At 37.5% G+C, this 21,652-nt stretch overlaps 1 protein-coding gene across 1 annotated transcript in view; it reads left to right on the plus strand.

Annotated features, from left to right (window-relative positions):
- The window catches only part of urb1 (URB1 ribosome biogenesis homolog), a 36,095-nt gene that overhangs the window by 13,176 nt on the left and 1,267 nt on the right, over window positions 1-21,652 (plus strand). The window contains exons 19-40 of the mRNA XM_060872684.1: window positions 165-361; window positions 3,386-3,598; window positions 3,831-4,016; window positions 4,446-4,708; window positions 5,115-5,412; window positions 8,280-8,535; window positions 9,008-9,215; window positions 11,393-11,567; window positions 12,095-12,153; window positions 12,256-12,446; window positions 12,541-12,651; window positions 13,224-13,287; window positions 14,005-14,173; window positions 14,600-14,708; window positions 15,326-15,486; window positions 15,574-15,685; window positions 15,791-15,897; window positions 15,985-16,128; window positions 18,458-18,567; window positions 18,695-18,892; window positions 19,950-20,185; window positions 20,828-21,394. Of these exons, the coding sequence (XP_060728667.1) occupies window positions 165-361; window positions 3,386-3,598; window positions 3,831-4,016; window positions 4,446-4,708; window positions 5,115-5,412; window positions 8,280-8,535; window positions 9,008-9,215; window positions 11,393-11,567; window positions 12,095-12,153; window positions 12,256-12,446; window positions 12,541-12,651; window positions 13,224-13,287; window positions 14,005-14,173; window positions 14,600-14,708; window positions 15,326-15,486; window positions 15,574-15,685; window positions 15,791-15,897; window positions 15,985-16,128; window positions 18,458-18,567; window positions 18,695-18,892; window positions 19,950-20,185; window positions 20,828-21,394 (4,134 nt within the window). The remainder of the gene's footprint in view (window positions 1-164; window positions 362-3,385; window positions 3,599-3,830; window positions 4,017-4,445; window positions 4,709-5,114; window positions 5,413-8,279; window positions 8,536-9,007; window positions 9,216-11,392; window positions 11,568-12,094; window positions 12,154-12,255; window positions 12,447-12,540; window positions 12,652-13,223; window positions 13,288-14,004; window positions 14,174-14,599; window positions 14,709-15,325; window positions 15,487-15,573; window positions 15,686-15,790; window positions 15,898-15,984; window positions 16,129-18,457; window positions 18,568-18,694; window positions 18,893-19,949; window positions 20,186-20,827; window positions 21,395-21,652) is intronic.

The raw sequence follows: 21,652 nt of genomic DNA on the forward strand, positions 1-21,652 counted from the left end.
TATGTAGATGCGAAAGATCATATAGTCTCTTGATTAATATTTTGATGCTGCCAGCAAGACTTGTTTTTATTTGTTGATTTTCCTTGACCTAAATTGCACGTTTCACATATAACTATCGTACTGCATCTGTTATTGTCGCTTTAAGGTGGGCTATTATTTTACAGGTGTACTGTGTGAGTACATATGTGCAGTACTGTGTGATATCCTTCACACACAGATGGATCCATTAGCTCTGTGTTTGACTCTGCACAACTACGATACAGAGCTTTTCTCTGAGAACATTTCTCCACCTCATTCTTCTATATCTGTCTTCCGCATTTATTACTTTAAATGGCTGTCCCATCTGCATCACGAAACACAGGTAAGGCATTTTTTTCCGCAGTGTTATAAATGATTTAAGTGCTATGAGTAGTACACACATCCTGCTGTACAGTCCCTTCCAAAAGTATTTTTATTTGGGCTAGAGATAAAAAAAAAAAGTATGAGAATTTATCAGAATTTCAGTTTTCATGTATACATTTAGATGTGTTAAACCACTTGGTGTTAAACCAATCACACCTTTTGTCTAAATACAGTTATTTCTTTAATGCTCAAAAATAATTGAATAAATGATTTCAAATTTGTGTAGCACTTTTAACAATTGACATTGTCTCAAAGCAGCTTTACAGAAGACTAACAGAAAACAAAAAGTTAATATAAAGATGAATGTAATTCAAAAATTCAAGATTAATATTGGATATATTTAAATGTGTTTGTATTTATCCCCTATGAGTGAGGTGACCGAGGCGATTGTGGGGAGGAAAACCTCCCTCTGATGGTAAAGGAAGAAATCTTAAGAGGAACTAGATTCCTAAAGGAACCCATACTCATGTGGGTGACACTGGAGGGTGTGATTGTAAATATATGCTAATTCAACATACAGTCTGACAAATGTTGTATTGATGAGGAGTTTGTTGTCCTTAAAGACCACATTTAGTTGGCATCTCCTCTTAATGTGTCCGAATACTTCATGAAGCAGAGTCTAGATGGAGCTGGTAAATCTCTAGATGTCTCAGGATCCTCACATGGTTGGTCTCATCTCAGTGAGGATTTAAAATCTTAATGGCACGGGAGACGATCGGCGCTGGTACAAATTCCAGATGCTTCAGGATGGGTAGAAAGAGAGAAGCAGTGGAGAGAAATTGGAATATCCTGTTGGCCAGGTTGTTTACACTATTAGTTTAGCATGTGCTCTACAACGTAAGCAACAGAAGCCAATAAGACAAATTACAAGGAAAACTTAGTAATTTTTGGGCCATATTGGAAGTCTACATTTGTTCTTGAGCCAGAAGTTTGCAGCAAGACAGCATTGTATTTGAGAACATGAAAATCTCCTTTTACATTTAATTGAGTTGTCTTATTTTTGTTGGGAATTGGACAATAGTTGGCAGTGTCAATAGGCAACTTAAAAAGAATTCCGTTAGGTGAACTTATTAATACAAATAATAAAAATCATATTTGTTAGGGCTGTTTTTTTTTTTTCCTCTCCGCTCGGCCAGTAACCCCAAATTAAATCCAGGTTCCATATTACCGTAGCCCTGTTTAATTAAATCCCTAGCCTGATTTAGTTTATTACCCCTAGCTTCCGCTTAACCATTCTCTCATTCCTTTATCACATAAACCTGTATACTCTAATTCACATTTAATTATTTTTTTACAATACCTTATTTATAGTAAAAGAATCCAATAAGTTTTACAGCGTTATTTTCAGGACACTTCCAATAAATAGAAGGAAGAGAGAGGAAAGGGGTGAGGCAAGAGCATTTGGTGACAGTAAATCTCACGTAAAATGCCCAGTGACACACACTGAATCATTATTTCTTCCGATTCATTTCCCTCTGTGTAAATTTACTCAGTGACCTGAAACTTAATTTAATCTGCTACACACCATTTTTTTTTTCTTTTGAAGAAATTATAATTACAACAATGGGGATAAACTCCACAATGGTAAATGTGCTAGCTTAGCTTGCTAGCTTAGCTCGTAGTACATGGTACCTTGTGGTTAACCAAACCCATGTGTAAGCTACCCCACTTTCATTAGTGTCACAAGCTAACAAACCTACATAAACACATTCAAGCAGTAAATAACCCCTTAGTTAGTACTCTGTTCTTATTTGTTGTTTTTTTTTTTCCACCCAAGACATTCACAGGAGTTAAGTTACAACACTTTGTGGTATCTTTTTTAAAACCTCTTTGAAGGGCTAGGTAATACTGGAACTGTGACCAAATGAGGTCCAAGAAGAGGACGATAATAGTTAAACAGCCGGTGATGGATCAAGAAAGATCTGTTTATGAGGAATTTGTCAGATGACTCAACTCCTTTTTCACCTTTAGAGACTAATGTAAACGCAATAAGCAGTGGTTCAAAACACTTGTTATTGAATGCAAGAACTGTGCATTTCTTAACATCATGAACAACCTCCACAGCACCAGGGTGAAAGTATAACAAGCCGCTGTTTCAAAAAGACTTTTGTGAAATATTATATAATATATAACAGAAATATCGAGGCCAGTCCACACTTTGCAAAACATTTAGCTGCTGTAGGAATGAGAAATCCAAATTGGATTTTTTAAAAGAAATAAAGAGACGAGTCACAAAAGTTTTACTAAAGTGATAGAAAGGCCAAGGTATGGAAAAGATTGCATTTGCTGATGATCCGAAACATATGAGCTCAAGAGTGATGGTTTGGGCTTGCATGGCTGCTTCCAGAACAAGTTTACTAATCTTTATTGATGTAATTCATGATTGTAGCACCAGAAATCTACGGAAATATCCTCTCTGACAGTTTACAAACATATGTGTTCAGTCCTATTGGGAGAACTTTGTTATGCAGCAAGACAATGACCCAAAACACACTGCCAGCCCAACAAAAAAAAATTTATGGAGAAAAATAGAGGGTTTTAGAGTCCTCAGTTGAAGAGGAAACTCGTAGGAGAAACAAAAACACACACCAAATCAACACTTGAAAGAGAAATGCAACAGTTTGGTGATGTGGATTTAATTAGTTATTGCATATGTAACCAACTATTAAATGTTACTTACTGTATTTTAATCTATCCTAAAAAATCTGGTGGTCTGCCACTATGTTTTGAATTATTTAACACATCTAGATATACATAACAGGAAATGAAAGCTGAAATTCTGATTTATCTCACATTCATCTTTTGATTTCAATAATTTCAAAGTGAACTGTATATAAAGTTTGTTTCAGATTGTGCATCCTGCCTGACCAAATGGTTTAGATTATTATGTTGCTGCACATTAATGAGGAATTGTTCTTTGTTTATCCAAAACTCAATACAATACTTACTAAAACAAGATCCAAAATCTTTACTCTACTTACAGTTCAGCCTGATGCAGTCCACTACTTCTCTACCTGTTTTGGATTTTTCTGCCTACTTGAAGGCATGCTATTGTGAAGGACCCAGCGCTTTCCTCCAGGACTCCTTCTGGAAAGGCCTAGAGCCAACTTTGTCCGCCTTAAAGTTATCTGAGTTTATTGGGGCTGGCAGGCAAACCCTCCTCTATCTCAAGTCTTTTGTGCAGACATTTTGCTTGGTAGTAACTTCTATTTTTTTTTATACAAAAGTAATTTAACACCTAATGTTAAATACAGCTTCAGAGGCCTAGTTGAATCCAGTCTTTAAGTACAATTTTCTGGTCATTATTAAAGTTAAATTTTAGACATTAAACAAATTCCATGTCATTAGAAAGAACTAATCGGGTTAATTCTTGTGTAAAATTCTTGGAAAATTAATGCAGTTTTTCCCTCCTGCTTATGTTTGTGTAGTGCCCTATAGCCCAGGCAGTCGAGGTGGTGGGCTGTATGCTGAAGGTGCTACATGCTCTGTTTCTTCAACTATACAGCATATCAGAAACCCCAACCACCCAGTCAGCCCAGTCACCACTGCAGGAGGAGGAAGATTTTTTTCTGGATGAGAACTTTACAGTGAATCAAGAAGTCAACAAGGAGCAGGTATGAAGGTTATGTCATTCATTCATTCATCTTCTACCGCTTATCCGAACTACCTCGGGTCACGGGGAGCCTGTGCCTATCTCAGGCATCATCGGGCATCAAGGCAGGATACACCCTGGACGGAGTGCCAACCCATCGCATGGCACACACACACACACTCATTCGGTTATGTCATTCTTTTTATAATTAAAAATTTTATTTCAACATAGGTCATTTGCATCTTGTTGCTGGTAAAGCATTTTTTTTTTTAAGTGAGTGTAACTAAGAATAGTTATATTTATTAGCAGAGACTGGCTTCATAAGCCTTGCCTAGACTTGGCTGAGCAGGATTGTATTAAATCATGATTGAAATGAAGGTTTTCCTTCATTAGGGTTTTGAAATCTTATTATGCCATCTTTTATAACTTTCTTTTTTCTGTCTTTCTGCAGGTTTCACTTGATGTGTTTAGGTTGGTGTTCAAGCACCCAGTTTTGCAGCAGTGGTTCTTGGCACTGGAGCTGGGAGTGATGCCATCACACACTCTGGACCCAGAAAGAGAAATGCAGCTCTGTGGTCAACTGACACAGGGTGTGCTCAACCTGCTGACATCCTGTGTTGAGACCCTTAAAGCCCTCCATGCCCTGGAGATCATTAGCCCTTACTTTTCAGCCATACAGCGAGCCTTACTCTGTGAGCTACAACAGAGCAACAGGTAAGTCATAATAGCCCTTACCTCAAAAGTTACCCCACGGTTTCCCTTAATAACTGAGAGCAAATTTGAAATACATCCCAGACAACAAATTTACTCTCTACATGAAGGGACAAACATATTAATAACATGCTTTTATTGTTATTAACTTTAAAATTCAAATTTCAGCTATCTTCAGGCTGTATAGAGCAAATTAACCATCTTTCTAGACGTAGATCATAGTTCAGCAAAACATTATTTAAATGTGCTACATCTGTTAAATTAACTAAAGCCAGCAAACGACCAGGTATAAAAGAGACCTGAAATACAAAGTAAAATGTAAAACTACAGTAAAGTAGCAAATATATTGTACAATTTGCCAACAAGGTCATGGGACTAACTTTGAATCTTAAACCAATGTCATTACCAGGTATCTGGTAGAAGAATCTCGGACTGTTGAAGCCTTCCTGGCATTGTATGAGTACATGGACTCGTCCACTATGAATGAGGTGCTATCAGCCTTCCTGCTGCTACCCCAGAGTAGACTGATATCTGGTGGTGACAAGATGAGTTTGTATGGCCATGCTGTCCTGACGATCCTCACCAAGAATATATCTCCTGCATGCTCTGTAAACACCACCCGCTGTCTATCTCAGGTGCACGTACGCAGTCTGGCTGCCCTCCACAGCTCCTGCTACAGCATTCAGCTGGAAAATATTTTTTTACAGGTATGTTTAGTAAATCTGAAGTTAAGTCAAAAATAACTAAAATATAAGAAGATAATGGTAGAGAAAGCGGTCAGATGCACTTTGTTGGTCAACTTTACAAGACTACATTCTTGTAAATTTCCTTTTGCATTAATAAACAGTCATTTAGCATAAATTGTATGTGTGTGAGAACCACCGTGTGAGATATCACTTAGCTAGTTTAGAGTCAGAACAGCATATCGTCGCTGTCGGGCGGAATCCTCATATCTCCAAAACCGTTATTTTTCAGGAAATGAAAAAAAAAACGCTGTACCTTATCTGCAGTGCACAGGGTTTAGTCCGCGTTGCAGTGGATTGTCTTGCTCTAAATTCCTGTTCTCAGACGAGCACCAGAACTAGCGGGGTCAAGATATTTTTTTCTTTGAGCCCAGTGTTTTGAACACTTTTACCTCAGAAGACGTGTTGATTCGTTGCGACTCTTATTAAGGAGAAGTATGCCGCGAATCTCTCCCGCGGAGTGAGGAAGAGGTGGACAGTTGTATTATCCAATGGAGTTATGAGATTTGCACTCAAGCTATTTTCAAGACTTTAGATTGGTTAATAACTTGTAAAAATAACAGACCCACGTGGGGACTGACCAATAGCATCGATATGTGAAAAAATATGAAATTGACCAAATTTGGACATATGAGGTTTCCGCCCGACAGCGACGATATATACTCTGTATGTTTTAGGCAGGTGTGAAGAAATGTAGATTAACTGTAAAATAATATTTTCAAAAGTAAATATTTTAATTGGTTATTTTTATTAATATGCAAAGTGAGCAACCAGAAGAAATATCAAATCAAATCAATATTTGGTGTGACTACCCTTTGGCTTCAAACTAGCACCCTGCCCACACACGTGCACGAAGGCATTTTGTAAGATCAGGTTCAGGTGTATGATTACCAAATTACACCAAGCAATTGCTAATATATTAATTAACTGGAAAAATAAACAGCTGTGTAGGACACTTAAATTCTGATGAGGAACAGCCAAATTCTTCTACTATGTTGAGCTTTTGAAGACAGGTTCATGTCACAGGTCATACACCATGTTAAGACACAAGTTTTTCTCCCAGGCAAAGATTTCAAAGCAGACTGGTGTTTCATGATGTGCTGGTCAAGCTATTTTTAAAGAAGCACAAAAAACAGGCAATGCAGCAGATAACACATCATGCTTACTTGTCGTCATCATCATCAGAAGTCCTTCAGTTCCATCAGCAAAGAACTGGCAGAAACCAGTAGGACCCAGGTACACCCGTCTACTGTTCAGAGACGTTTGGCCAGAAGTGGTCTTCATGGAGGAATTGCGACCAAAAAGCCATGCCTTCGACCTGGAAACAAGGCTAAACGACTCAACTATGCATGAAAACATAGGAAAGCGGGTGCAAAAAAAATGGCAGCAGGTGCTCCGGACTGACGTTTGAGGCTGCATTTCTGCAAAAGGAGTTGGAGATTTGGTCAGGATTAATGTGTCCTCAATGCTGAAAAATTCAGGCAGATAATTATCATTCAATACCTTTAGGGAGCAGTTTGATTTAAATTTAAATTGATTTCTGTAGCAGCACAGCAATCCTAAACTCTGTGAAAACAGAATTTTAGAAATGTTGGCAAATGGATGATAAAGGAAAAGCCGATATCACAACACTTTAAATTTGACTCAGATGCTGCTGACTCCACCTGTGGTAAATTAAATTGATTGGACATGATTTAGAAAGGCACACACCTCTTCTTCATAGAAGGCCTCACAGCTGACAATACACAGCTGCACCGAAGACTCCCAAGAGCACAGTGGTCTCCACAATTCTCAAATGGAATAAGATTGCCACAACCAGAACTCTTTCAAGTGCTGGTCACCTGGCCAAACTGAGCATTTGGGTGAGAAAGGCTTTAATAAGAGAGGTGAGCAAGAATTTGATGGTCACTCTAAGCTCCAGAGATCCTGTGTGATGAAGAGACAGTCAAAGTCCTAGAACGACAGCCATCACTGCACTGGGCTTTAGGGCAGAGTGGCTAGACAGAAGCCTCACCTCAGTGCAAAACACAAGAAAATCTGCTTGGAGTTTGCAAAAAAGCACCGAAAGGATATAATGTTTAGAATTTAGGCCAGTCACCACTCATCCACCTGCCCAATACCATCCCAACAGTGAATCATTGTGGTAGCAGCATCATGCTGTGGGGAAATTTTTCTGCACCAGTGACTGGGAGACTGGACAAGGTTGATGGAATACTGAATAAAGCACAATAAAGTACAGAGAAAACCTCAATAAAAACTTTTTCTACAGTGCCCAGGTCCTCAGACTGGGCTGAGGTTTCACCTTCCTACATGATAATGACCCTAAGCACAACTTAGACTTAGGGACAACTCTGTGAATGTCCCTATATATGGGACATGGCCCAGTCAGGGCCCTGACCTGAACCTTATTGAACATCTGTAGAGACTTGATGATTGTTGCCCACTGACAGTCCCCATCCAACCTTACTGAGCTTGAGAGGATTTGCAAAGAATGGCAGAAATTCCCCTAGTCCGGGTGTTGCCAACGGTGCTTTAACTAAGTACTGAGTAAAGGGTCCGAATACTTATGTTTATGTGATATTTCAGTTTTTTTATTTTAATGAATTTTCAGACATTTCAAAGGTTGGTCACAGCAGTTTTTGATTTGAATTGGATTTCTCTACTGTTTATTTGCCTTATATATTTTAGTGTGTGTGTATATACATATATGTAAATGTATTGTGAGTGTGTGTATACGTATATATGTATATATACATAATGTGTGTTTGTGTGTGTATATATTTACAAAAATATATTGCTAAAAGCATATGCTGACTTCCCAACCCCCCCAGGTGCTGCAAAGAGAGCCTGGATGTGCTAAACTGATGCCCACGGATATTCTTCACCGGTGCCTCGAGTGCCGTTCTTCTCTAGAACTCGCAGCCCTGCTGGTGCAGAACTGCTCCACTCACTGTCTAACCTTTGAACTCTGGTGCCTAGACCAAACTGACCTTGCACACATAATAGCACAGAACAGTAGCTTCCTTTCTCTACTGAGTAGCTACCTTCAGCATGTAACCACTGAAGACCCCTGCAGACCTAACAACAGTAAGTACTACCAGTTATTGTCACATGCATTAACAGAACAAATGTTGAGATTTTTAGATTCTTTAATTGATGTGTATCATCAATGTGTATCTGAATATTCAGAGTGTGAATATAAGGAGAGGAGTCTATTTTTATTTTATTTATTTATTTCTTTTTAAAGATTTTTCTGTGTAAAACCTTGAACCTCGATTCATAAATCATCAGTGAATAAACCATAAGTGCCATGAGCAAGGGGAACAGCAGAACACTTCCCTGATATTTAATTCAACTGTATTTGTATAGCACTTTTAGCATTGTCTCAATGCTGCTTTACACACACTTTAAAATATATAGGGAAAATTGGAAACTGTTAAATAAGATTTATATTGATCCCTAATGTTGCTGTTTAGAAATGTGGGTCCAGTACATGGGTTTTATTTTTATCGAGCAATCTGTTATATCCAGTTATTATATTTTGTCTTTTCATGAGCAGTTCAAAAGGCAGTTCTGCAGATGCTGACCAAAGCTTTGCTGGCTGAGTTGTCAAGCTCAGTGCTACAGGTTGATGCTGATGTGCCTTTGGATCTGTGTGTGGAGCTGCTCTCCTCTCTCATCCCAGTGGGAGCTATGGCTTCCGATCTCGATAAACTAATACGTGATTTGCCTGTCCTCCTTGAGAACCCGGAAACCAGCGATCGAAGGTAAGTTTGTTTAAACCATTGACTGTGCTTCTAAATTGATTGGCATGGCAAATCTGTGTTTGAGAACCAGAGAATGGTCACATTATCCGTGTTTCATACAAACATTTATTTGGAGCAGCAGGTGAAACACCAAACAATATTCAGCACAAAATTTGCCTTAAATTTACATTCAATCCATTTGACTGGGCTGAAACTGAGGATATACTTAAAATTAAATTGCCTTGGTAGACCGTTAAATGTTTTACACCTCATTTTAAAAAAGAGAATGTGTGTGTGTGTGTGTGTGTGGATATCTAACCAGATGTATAACATTATATATGTATAACCAGATGTAATTTTTTGATAAATTATTAATATTTTTAATTATTCGTTGATTTATTTTATTTGAGTTCTAAAAAAAAGGTTAAAATTATTTAGCTTTTGTTCTTTCCAGATTCAGACAGATATGAAAGCTATATCGTCACTGTCAGGGGAATCCGCGTATCTCCAAAACCATTATTTTTCAGGAAATTAAAAAAAACGGCGTATTTTTTTGAGTTATTAAACATTGTATCATTAAAGTTATTATACCTTATATTGCTATCATATACCATTGTGTACCAACATTAACACAACATTTTCCCAAAGTCACATTTTATCGGAGATACAAGCTTTATGACTTGGGAGCAGGGAGATACGAGATTATGCTGTCATTGATAAGAACGGTACGGACACAGAGGTCGCTGCTGCCAGCAGTGTTCAATAAAGTCTGCGGTCACGTTGAGCCTTTTGACAAGAGACAAGACTTCAATAGTTAACCAAAGCTAAAGACTGTAGTTACATACATCTTCCTAAACTCTATTTTAAAGGTTTAATAGCTATAAGTGATGCAATACAAAACACGATAAACTGATTAGGCTGTCTAATAGGTGGAAATTAGTCTAATCTGCTCGCAAACCTACCTTCGTGGCTCACGGGTTTCTTTCTGCACAGAAGCATTACAACTATTGATTTTTAACAAAACAGGCCTCCTCAAATGTATCTAACCTAACTATTTTCACTTGTTATTGTCCACAAAGCAGTGTTTTACATGCACAGTGCCAAGAGAGGCATTGTCTATAAGTAGGCTGACTTAAAGTCAGTAAAATAATAATAAAAACAATAATTTAATAGTAGTATCCAAAACATTCAATTTAATTCAAATATTATATTATAAAAAACATTTTAAAACGTCACTGAACATGTATAATAAGCAGTAATAAACGGTAATAAATAGATATTTAAAATACATCAATAACACAGATAAACATAGATAAAATCATAGTTAAAGGAATAGTTAAAAAAAAAATTAAATTAATAAATGTCAAATTATCGTTTCACTACGTTATACGACATGTTTACGTATAATAACGAGGCAAAAAGCCAGCCAGCTTGCTTAAAGTGATGAGCATGACGGTTGAACATAACGGTTTGCCTTGACATTGTAAGATACAATCCTATCTTATCTGCAATGCACAGGGTTTAGTCCGCGTTGCAGTGGATTGTCTTGCGCTAAATTCCTGTCCTCAGACGAGCACCAGAACTAGCGGGGGTCAAGATTTTTTTTTTCTTTGAGCCCCACGAAAATCACTTTAGATATCACTTTAAGACGTGTTGATTCGTTGCGACTCTTAATCTTGAGGAGAAATATGCCGTGAAGCTCTCCCGCGGAGTGAAGAAGAGGTGGAGTTACGAGGTTTCTCAGACAGTTGAAGTGTCCAATGGAGTTAAGAGATTTGCGCTCAAGCTATTTTCAAGGCTTTAGATTGGTTAATAACTTGTAAAAATAACAGACCCACGTGGGGACTGACCAATAGCATCGATATGTGAAAAAATATGAAATTGACAAAATTTGGACATACGAGGTTTCCGCCCGACAGCGACGATATTTTATATTAGTGTATTCTACAGTCTGGATACAGTTATTGGGTTTGTCTTTGAGGGAACCATTTCCAGTTAAATAAATTACTATTTTATCCTTTTAACTTTTAAGAGAAGTTATAATGACTTAATGCTTAATTAGCATAGTCAGGACAGGTTGATATTGTACATTTTCATGCAATTTTTTTGTGATGTACAATATAATTGCATATATCTGTATTGTGCAGTTATTTTGCCAATTATCTAGGTTTCATGTGTAGCGATTGCCTTCGTTTCAGGTGGCAGTTGGCAGACATAATCGCTGAGAAGTTGGCCTGTACACCAAAGCATTTGAAATGGAGGAACTCTTTGCTCACTTCTGCCCTCCGCTGGTTGTCAGCAACTTATAAACAGAATAAGTTGTCACTTGTTAAAACCGAGGAGACCATGTTGCAAAGATTGAAGACACTGCAGGTTTGTATAGAACATGCTTATGTTTCCTCCGGGTACTCCGGTTTCCTCCTCCGGTCCAAAGACATGCATGGTAGGTTGATTGGCATCTCTGGAAAATTGTCTGTAGTGTGTGATTGCCTGAGTGAATGAGTGTGTGTGTGCCCTGCTATGGGTTGGCACTCCGTCCAGGGTGTATCCTGCCTTGATGCCCGATGACGCCGAGGTAGTTCGGATAAGCGGTAGAAGATGAATGAATGAATGAATGCTTATGTTTCATGTACTGGACACAGCTAGCAAATGCTGAATACCCAGTTCCTTTTACAAAGTTACCAATGTACAACAATCCAGAACAATCATCATCTTGTTCGTGTCAAAACCCCTTTTCTAAGTTCAACTCTATATATCTAACTTTGTGTAAGATTTATTTTTTATAATATCAGAAATGGTTCATCTGGACTCTGTGTTTTATTTATTTTTTTTTTATTTTATTTATTGTTATTTTGAGCATCATGCAAATTTAGTATGTATGTTTTTTTGCATACTTTCAGATCTCTCCAGAGAAGGTTTCAGATTTGGACTGGAACGACTTTGTTAAGTCAGGTTTAAAGTGTGTGAATTTCTGCAGCTATTACCAATAATATTACCAAACTGCTGACATGGGATATTCACTTTAATAACACTTTCCCCTTTTCTTTTTAAATACTTACAGACATCGATACAAAGACAACATGTTTCTGTGCACCCTGAACTCTTTGTTGGAGTCGATGTATGGAACTGTGCCAACTCCTAAAGGGTTGTTGCCCATAGAAACCCTACACCTGATGGTCACTAGTCACTCTCTCTTTTTGCCCACAATGATTGTCACTGAGGATGAGACACACAGTAGTCTTGACTCCAAAGGTAAGAAATGCTAAAGGTTGCTCAAAGCACTGAATCAATGTGATTTTTGTATATTATCATATAATATTTTATGGTCTCACAATTTCTTCTTCAGAGGCACTGGTCACGCTCCTGCTCACCTTGGTGAAAAAATGTCCTGAGGTCTGCAAAAGCAATCATTTTCATGTCCTGCTTGGTTCCTATGGTGCTACATTGAGCTCCACAGGTAAAAGTTTTGAGTGTATGTGTTTTGTATTACTGATGGTGGGTCTAGTTTGTGCAAAATAATAAAACAAATTGTATATCAGGAAACTCCTGCTCTCAGTTGCTTATAAAACAGCTTCTATAAACATTTTACCTGACCATGTGGCCCTGTGACAAACTGTTGCTCCAAAGCTGAAAGCACACAATTATCTAGAATGTCTTTTGTATATTGTAGCATTGTACAATGCAGACCTGTTTCCATCATGAAAATGGCTTTGTGCACAAGGTTGATGTAGAAAAAATCCCCACAACCACAATCCAAAAGATAATGAAAAGTCTTTCCAGAAGAGTGAAAGCTGTTAAAACAATTTGTGTGTGTGCATATATGTATGTACAGTATGCATGTATATATGTTTGTACACCTGCATATGCATATTTTGGAGAAAATTATATAAAAGGCCATGGTTTGCTATTTGCTCACACAGATTTTCACACAGAGAGTGCAGTATAAAGTTTATGTTGCCATTAACCCTTGATTCTGAATCTAGGTTAACAGTTTGCTAAGACTTATTTATTTCTCCTTTATGTTTACAGATCAGAAAATGTTGCTGCTGCTTAAAGAATATGAAAAGAACAACATGAGTTTGATGGAGTTTCAGTAAGTTCACTATACTATTACTGGGTAGAGTCGTACATTGCTCTTAAAGCAGCCGCAGTTAGTCCACAAGATGTAAGAAACATTCCTTTGGGATTCTGGTTCATGTTGACATGAGTGCATCTTGAGATTCTTGCAAATTTTTCAAATCGTTATGCTGCGAATCTCTTGTTCTACTAAATTTGAAAGGAGTTCTGTTGGATTCAGTTTTGTTTGATTCAAACTAATTGAATACTGAAGAACACTGAACTTGGTGATCTTCATGAGCACTTTTGATTTGTGACATTGTGTATTATCATGCTGGAAGTAACCATTAGTAAATAGGAAAATTGTGGTCATGAAGGGATGCACATGGTCAGCAAAAATGCACAAATATCCCGTGGCTTCCAAGGGATTTATTGGTATTAACGGACTCAGAGTAGGTCATGAAAACATTCCTGTGACATTATACTACCTTTAGAGTCAGAATTTGGCATGAACAGCATGAATCCGAGTGCTGTAGTAAAAATTGAGATTAATCATTCCAGGCTACATTTTTCCAGGCTTCAGCTTTGTTTTTTTTGTTTTTTTGCTGACAAACAGAACCCACTGTGGTCTTCTGCTCACCCCAGAATGGTTATCTGAGTTACTGTGACCAGTCTGTCCATTCTCTGTTGCTTTCATCTGTGGAACTGCAGTTCACTGGATATTTTTTTTGTTTTCTGTATTGTATATGATCAGGTACTTGCTATGGGGTCATGCAGCGGTGGAGTACCACAAAGCAAAAAAAAGCCTGGGTCCATCGCTATGGCAACAGCTCAGCTCTGAGCCGATTTTAGACCAACTGGTTGAAGACAGGATGTTAAATACTGTTGCACACTTTCCAATAAACCGGTGCCTTACACCACAGGTACCACACTGTCCAACACCAGTACATTATCCATTATTTTGCTTTTAATAAATATATATAAATAAAATTAATAACCAAGTCATAGTTACGCATATATTTAAACAGATTTAAATGTTAACAAAATTAAATATTTTATTACTCGGTTTTCTAAAATTCAAAATTTCCGTTGCGGCTAATGGTTTTGGATCTCTTCTTGTGTTAAAAATAATCAAATCTAATAGAACGTGTGATAACTCCATTTAAGTTTTTTAGCTAAAGGTTATTTAGAAACATTGTCCAAAACAGCTCCAAGTTGATGAAACATGTTTGCTATGCATTATTTAATGTAATATTGTATTTCAAAGACTGAAGAATTCATCATTGATGAAATAATGTTGAGAAATTGGATTATTATTAGTCGTGTTAATCTTTGTTTAACTTCATAAGGAGAATGAAGAGTTGAGTTCCCCCGAAAAGAAAGAAGGCTTTCGAGAGGAGATGTGCCTTTATGATCCTTCTTTCCTTATACCTTTGTTCAGCTACATTGTCCGCCCAGGTAAACATCACCTGAAATTCACCATACAGTATAATGTCTTAGGCCACTTTAAAAGTATTTGAATTTGAAAAATCCCTTAATCATCTGTAGCTGAGAGCCATGGGAACAACATTGACATGTTTAATATGCCTAGTGATCGCACGCATACTCTGTTAGCATGTCATTACCAATTTTGACGCATGTTTCTCAGTAGGGGGACATTATAACATACAAATATGTTTGTTTCTAAATGCTTGTCTGATTGAGGTGATTGATTTATTTATTTATGTTTTTTTAGCTTGGTTCATAATTTAACATGGTTATAGCAACTGACAGGGTTAGTGTTTGATGGACAATTCATTGAAACTTTGTTTTAACTACACTCTAGTGTTCTACGTAACCTCAGAAGAGTTGCGTATTAGGTTGTGCTATTCATGTTTTTCAATTAAAAGACAAGACTGTCTTATTTATTTGATATCTTCTTGTTTGTCGAATAAAAAAAGCTATGTTTATCTATGCTATGTTTATAATTATTTCATAGTTCAATTTAAGTTAATGCTTAATTTAAGTCTTCACCAGAATACCTAATTTTGAACTACACTTTGTTGAGTTTCCTAAGATGTCACCTTACATTACAGAGGCTGTAGTGGATTGTCGGAAGTTTGTATGCAGTCATTCTCTGGGCCTTACTGTAGTGGCCCTAAGCAGCTATGATCACAAAATGAGGGCTGCAGCCTACCATGTCCTTGGTTCTTTTTACCAGCATTTGGAATCTGTTCATTTCAAAGAGAAAACACAGGTATTCGGTTTAGCCCAACTCCATTTGTGTTATTGTACCATAATTTTACATCAAAATTGTAAGCACGTTGTTGTCTCCTGTCCACAGCTGTTATATTTGTTGGATACACTCAGGAATGCAATTCAAAAGCAGAATCTCCGAGTCTCTTTCGTGCACGCTACCTACATTGCAAAGGTGGCTCAGCAGATTCTGAAACCTGGTATGTGTTTTTTATTATTATTTTACATACTGGTATTGTTATTTTTATATATATATATTTTATTTATTTGTTTACCCTTACTGCTTACTCTCTGCTTACTTATAGAGGAGCACATGTACCTGGTGATCAGTAAGTTTCTTTTGGGAACCCAGTATGTCGATCTCAAAAGGATTCCAGATTTCTTCAGACTTTTTTATAGCTTTGAGCTAGAGGTAATGTACTATCTCTTTAATTTTATTCTTTTTTTTCTTCTGCTGCATTACTGGCGTTTGTTACTGATGTTTTATTGCTTTCCTCAGCATAAACTGGAGAGGGGATGGCTGTTAAAAGTGTTGGAAGAAGGTATGAGAGACAGGCTTTGCTATGAGCTATGTGAACAACAGAGCATCTTCCAGGCACTCCTTGGTTTTTGTAGCAGCCCACTCTGTGACCATCCTGTTCAGGTACACCTCAACTACCGCACTGGCTTTAATTGGTGCACCCTGTGTGTGTGTGTGTGTGTGTGTATATATTGTGTGTGTATTGTGTATGTGTGTGTATGGGACACCCCATTTAAATATTCAGTTTTTTATTAAGAAATGTAAATTTCTGATCTTATTTTAATTTATACCTATAAATAAAAGTGATGTAATTGAATGTAAACAACAAAAAAAATCACAGAGAGATCAACAAATTGAGTATTTCAACTGAGGAAAAAGGACACCCTATGCCCTAATAGATTATTCCAGCCAAAGGGGAAGTACTACCTGAGACGTTTCTTGTAGCCATCTACCAGTTTCTGAGTGACTGGAAGAAAGTTTTCCCCACTCTTCAATGCAGAATTCTTTCAGCTGTGTTTCTTACATGCAAAGTCTGTTTCAAATCAACACACAGGATCTCAATAGGATTTAGGGCTTTGACTTGGATTTTATAGAATTTTGCATTTTCTACTTTTCAGCGAGTCTTTGGTGGATTTACTGTTATGTTTTTGTTATGTTGCAAGGTTCTGCTTCAGCTTCAGTTTTTTTGACAGATGGTCTCACATGTTCCTCAAGCACCTTCTGATACAATGTAGAATTCATAGTCAATTCTATGATGATGACCTGGCCAGGTCCTGCTGCAGCAAAGCTCAAACCATAACACTTCCACCTCCATGTTTCACAGTTGGGATGAAGTTCTTTTGTTGAAATGCTGTATTTGGTTTACACCAAACATCCCTGTTATGGTCTCCAAATAATTCAGTTTTAGACTCATCTGTCCAAATCACATTATTTATTCCAGAAATCTTGGCCTTTGTGTTATTTGGCAAACTTCATTGTTGCCCTCATGTTTTTTTTTTTTTTTACAAAGGTTTTCTCCTTTCACACCTCTCATGATAATTAAAGTTGTTCAGTCTCTTTCTGATTGTAGATTCCTGCACTTTGACATCAAATGTAGCAAGAGCTTGGTAGGTCCTGTGATGATATTTTAGGGTTTTTGGAGACTTCTTTAAGCATCTTGCAGTCTGCTCCTAGGGTGAATTTGCTTGGACAGCCTGACCTTGCCATGCTGGAAGTTATTTTAAATGTTCTCCACTTCTAAATCATTTTCCGGACTGATTCAAAAATTGTTTGAGATCTTTTTATATCCCTTACCAGACTCATAAGCATCAACAATCTTCTTTCTGAAGGCCTCAGAGAGCTCTTTGGATCTCACCATGGTGATACCTAAGAGCAAACCAAACAAAATATCTGAGGTTTAAACAAGACAAGCCTTCTTCAGAATGTTCTGTAACAATGTTCTATTAATTTGCACCTGATGTGATACACCTGTAGGTCATTTTACCCATTTAAAGTACAAATAAATGTGGGGTGTCCTTAATTTTTTAAAATTACATTTTACAGATCATTTAAAAATGGTTTTATTTGTTTAGTTGTATTTCTTGAATCTTCCAATATTGTTAAAATAAAGATAAAATGGGCATATGGGCACTATTCAAAAAACAAACACAGGCTTTCATAGGGTGTCCTAATTTTTACATGTGACTATGTATATACATATACATTTATTTAAAAAGAAAAAACTGAAATATTACATGTATAAGTATTCAGAGCCTTTACTTAGTTAAAGCAGCTTTGGCAGCAGTTACAGCCTCGAGTCTTTTTGGGAATGACACAACAAGCTTTGCACTCCTGGACTGGGGGATTTTCTGCTATTCTTCTTTGCAAATCCTCTCAAGCTCGGTCAGCTGTGATGGGGACCTTCAGTGGACCACCATTTTCAGGTCTCTCCAGAGATGTTCAGTAGGGTTCACTCATGGCTCTGGCTGGGCCACTCTAGGACATTCACAGAATTGTCCCTAAACCACTCCTGTGTTGTCTTGCTTGTGTGCTTAGGGTAATTGTCACGTTGGAAGGTGAAACCTCGGCTCAGTTTGAGGTCCTGAGTGCCGTGGAACAGGTTTTATACTTTGTTTCAGTCAGTGTTTCCTAAATCCTGACCAGTCTCCCAGTCCCTGCTGCCACCAACATGCTTCACTGTTGAGATGGTATTGGGAAGCGGTGCCTGGTTTCCTCCAGACATAACGTTTACAATTGAAGCCAAACAGTTCAATCTAGGTTTCGTTAAATCAGAGAAACCTGTTCCTCACAATCTGAGAGTCATTCATGTGCTTTTATTTGCAAACTCCAAGCAGTCTTTCATGTGTTTTGCACCGGGAAGAGACGTCCATCTAGTCTTTCTGCCCTAAAGCCCATGTACCGTGAATATATATCTATATATAGGTCTCTATAACTCTGTCTGTATTTGTTGCAGATTCAGATTGTGAATGTACTCTTGGAGACTGCTCATCTCCCCAAAGCATCCTCTGACTTTAGCAAGGTTCATGGAATACTAACATGGATATTACAGTTCACAGAAAGAAGGTGAGCATCTCTTCTATATATTTTAGGTCTTTTTTTTCTTCAGTTTCAGCTCATGTTCTCATCCACTGACTGAAATTCTATTAAAAAATATAACAATAAGTGTCTCATGATACTTTATTTCTGGCAGGAATGTTGACAAAAGGATGCTGACCGTTGTAATAAGACTGCTCCATACTCTTTGGTTCTCTAACCTTGGCAAGAACAACAGTAAGATGCAGTGGAGCAGTAAAGCAGACATGCAGCTAAATAATTTAGGCGAATGTCTCCCCGTTTCACTTCTCAGTGACTTCCTGTGTGCTCTGCTCTCAGTCATTAGATACCTCAGGTAACTATACTCCAAATCTCAATCAAAGGTTGGCAACTTCAAAAGAACATAAACAGAACACCACACCTCTGTAGAAAGAGTGAATTATTTGTTAGAAACATTTGTAGCTATGCATAAGGCCACCCCCAACAAGACAAGTCAAGTCAAGTCAAGTCAAGTCAAGAAGCTTTTACTGTATTGTCATTTCAACCATATATAGCTGTTGCAGTACATAGTGAAATGAGACAACGTTTCTCCAGGATCAAGGTGCTACATAAAACAAAGACAGGGCTAAAGACTTGTAAGTATTCTTAGCCACATAAAGTGCAACTGTGCAACCTGGTGCAAACAGTGCAGGACAAGACAAACAAGACAGTGCAGGACAAAAGACAGTGCAGGACAAAAGACAGTGCAGGACAAAAGACAGTGCAGACACAAAGTTACAAGACAATACAAAAAGTACAAAAAATGCAATACACAAGAGACAATAAACAGTAAACAGTAACAGAAACAGCGCCGACCGACCAGTGTATATACTGTATGTGAATACTGAATGTTCAAACAATTATTTCGTGCAGTAACATTAAACGTATTAAACAAATATACTTCCAAAAGAAATCTTTGCTGCTTTCTCATGAGGAATTGCCCATTCAGCCACAAGAGCATTATGGAGGTCTCAGACGGTTTGAGGTCAGGGCTTTTTTAATGGGAACCTTAGTAATACATGTTCTGACCTTGCGCTGTCATTCTGGCCCATGCCCCAGACTGAGCCCCTTGGCACTATGTATTCAGGTGCTTTGCTGCAAATTGCAAGATATGCAGATGTTTAATGGCAGTTTCACTTTGTCCCTTGGTGTTATGATAAGGAATCCAGATTTGAGGTCTTTTCTAATTTAAACACAGTGACTCCTGACACCACACAAGCAGTATAATACATGTTCTACTTTTGACAAATTTTGATTTTTTCTTTCTTTTTTTTTTTAATTGTGAAAACAAGCATCAAGAGTTTGTACTTGTAAAATTTATCAGAATTTCTTGTCATTCTGTACAACTGAGAGCTATTGTTTGTTTTAAACAGAGCTGGAGTGGAACAGTCTGACATGGAAAGTTTTCTGCAGATGTTGGATTCAGTGTTGAAGCATCAAGGCACTGCACTGAATGGTAACAGAGATACAAACTTGCTGCATCCACAGACACTGTCCTGCTCAGCTGTACTCACCCTGCTTCACTGCTGGGGAACACTGGTCTCTGATACCAAACTACTCTGTTGCCTTCAAGATCTTTTTAAGATGTACAGTATTAAAGTACGGCATGGTAAGTGGTAACTGTACCATCATACCATTTTTTTTTTTTTATAGGGTTTCTAAATGACCTAAAGACAAAATTTGGGTCACTGGAAAACATTTTTCTGTTTGTTTTAGCCTTTGTGAGGGAAAACAAGTTCTTACACTTCTTATGCACATACAGTAATGTGAAAACATTAGAACACACCATGAAAGCCTGTGTTTAAAGCCTTAAACATATGGCCATTTTATCCTCATTTTACCAATATTGGAAGATTTGAGTAAATATTTGAGATTTAATGATCCTTAAAATATAGTAAAGAAAATCCAATTTTCTGTGGGGAAAAAGTAAGGACACCCCACATATATTTTTACTTAAAATAATGTACTTGTTCTGCATGCATTTTGGTCTGTGTCTGACGCAATGTTGTCTCAGCATCATATTATGACACCCACTTTTGCCATTTCACTGGTCTGCTATTCATTAAGGCTTTACACCATCTGTATCTGCCCACTATAAGAATAATAAATAATTGTAGTAGTAGTTGTTTTTAGTATTATTAATGCCATTGTTATCTGTACACTTATGTTTTGGGATGTAACCTGCTTAAGTAATATTCTATAATGTAATATTCTTTGGCTTATATGTAACTAAAATGAAATATTTTCTTAGGAACATGGCAGGAGGAAGTGCAAGAAGCAGTCCATAGCAAAGATAGACATACAGAGAAATCTGTGCAGTCGTTGTTGAAATGCAAAGCTCTTCTCCTGAGTGTTCTCACACACTGGGAGCCATGGGCAATCCTATGCAATGAATCTGAACAAAATCTTAATCCAGCAACTGCATCGGCACCCAACAGCTCCTGCGTCCATTCTGATAATGTCCCCAGTCTCATGACTGCAACTGCGCACACACTTCTCAGCTGGACCATCAGGACTTTATCTGAGATGCCTTTTGATGAATCTCTCACTTTTGCATTCTTGAAATGGTTGGAAAAAGTTCTAGTGCCCCATGAAATCATTGCAAAGTCTTTGATGAATGATGAGTCTATGAGAGTTGGCCTCTTAAGACTGTACCAGCAGACATGCGAGTTCAAAGTCGAGGAAAAAGGGACTTTAAAACTGGACACACTTCATCTTTTCACCACAATTATGGTGCAGTTGTTAGAGGTTGGAAAAAAACTTCACACAAATGTGGTACAAGCATGCCTGCATTCAACTACTGATCTAGTCAAAAGAGGTAACTTTCACTCATGAACAGTTTTATGCACTTTTGAAAAAAGTTGTAAAATTAGTTTGCTTTCCAAAATAGAAATATTAACAGTTTTATGAAGCGACTTGATTAATAGGATGTAAACAGTAGGAAAAATGAATCCAGTCAATATTTGGTCTGACCACTTTCTTTTTAAAATTGTCAATTCTCTAGGATACTTGCACAAATTCAGTGGTTTTAGTAGGCATATAGTCCCCTGCATGATTAAACAATATACCAAACAGG

This window comes from Tachysurus vachellii, chromosome 1 (assembly GCF_030014155.1).
Source record: "Tachysurus vachellii isolate PV-2020 chromosome 1, HZAU_Pvac_v1, whole genome shotgun sequence".
Taxonomy (NCBI): Eukaryota; Metazoa; Chordata; class Actinopteri; order Siluriformes; family Bagridae; genus Tachysurus; species Tachysurus vachellii.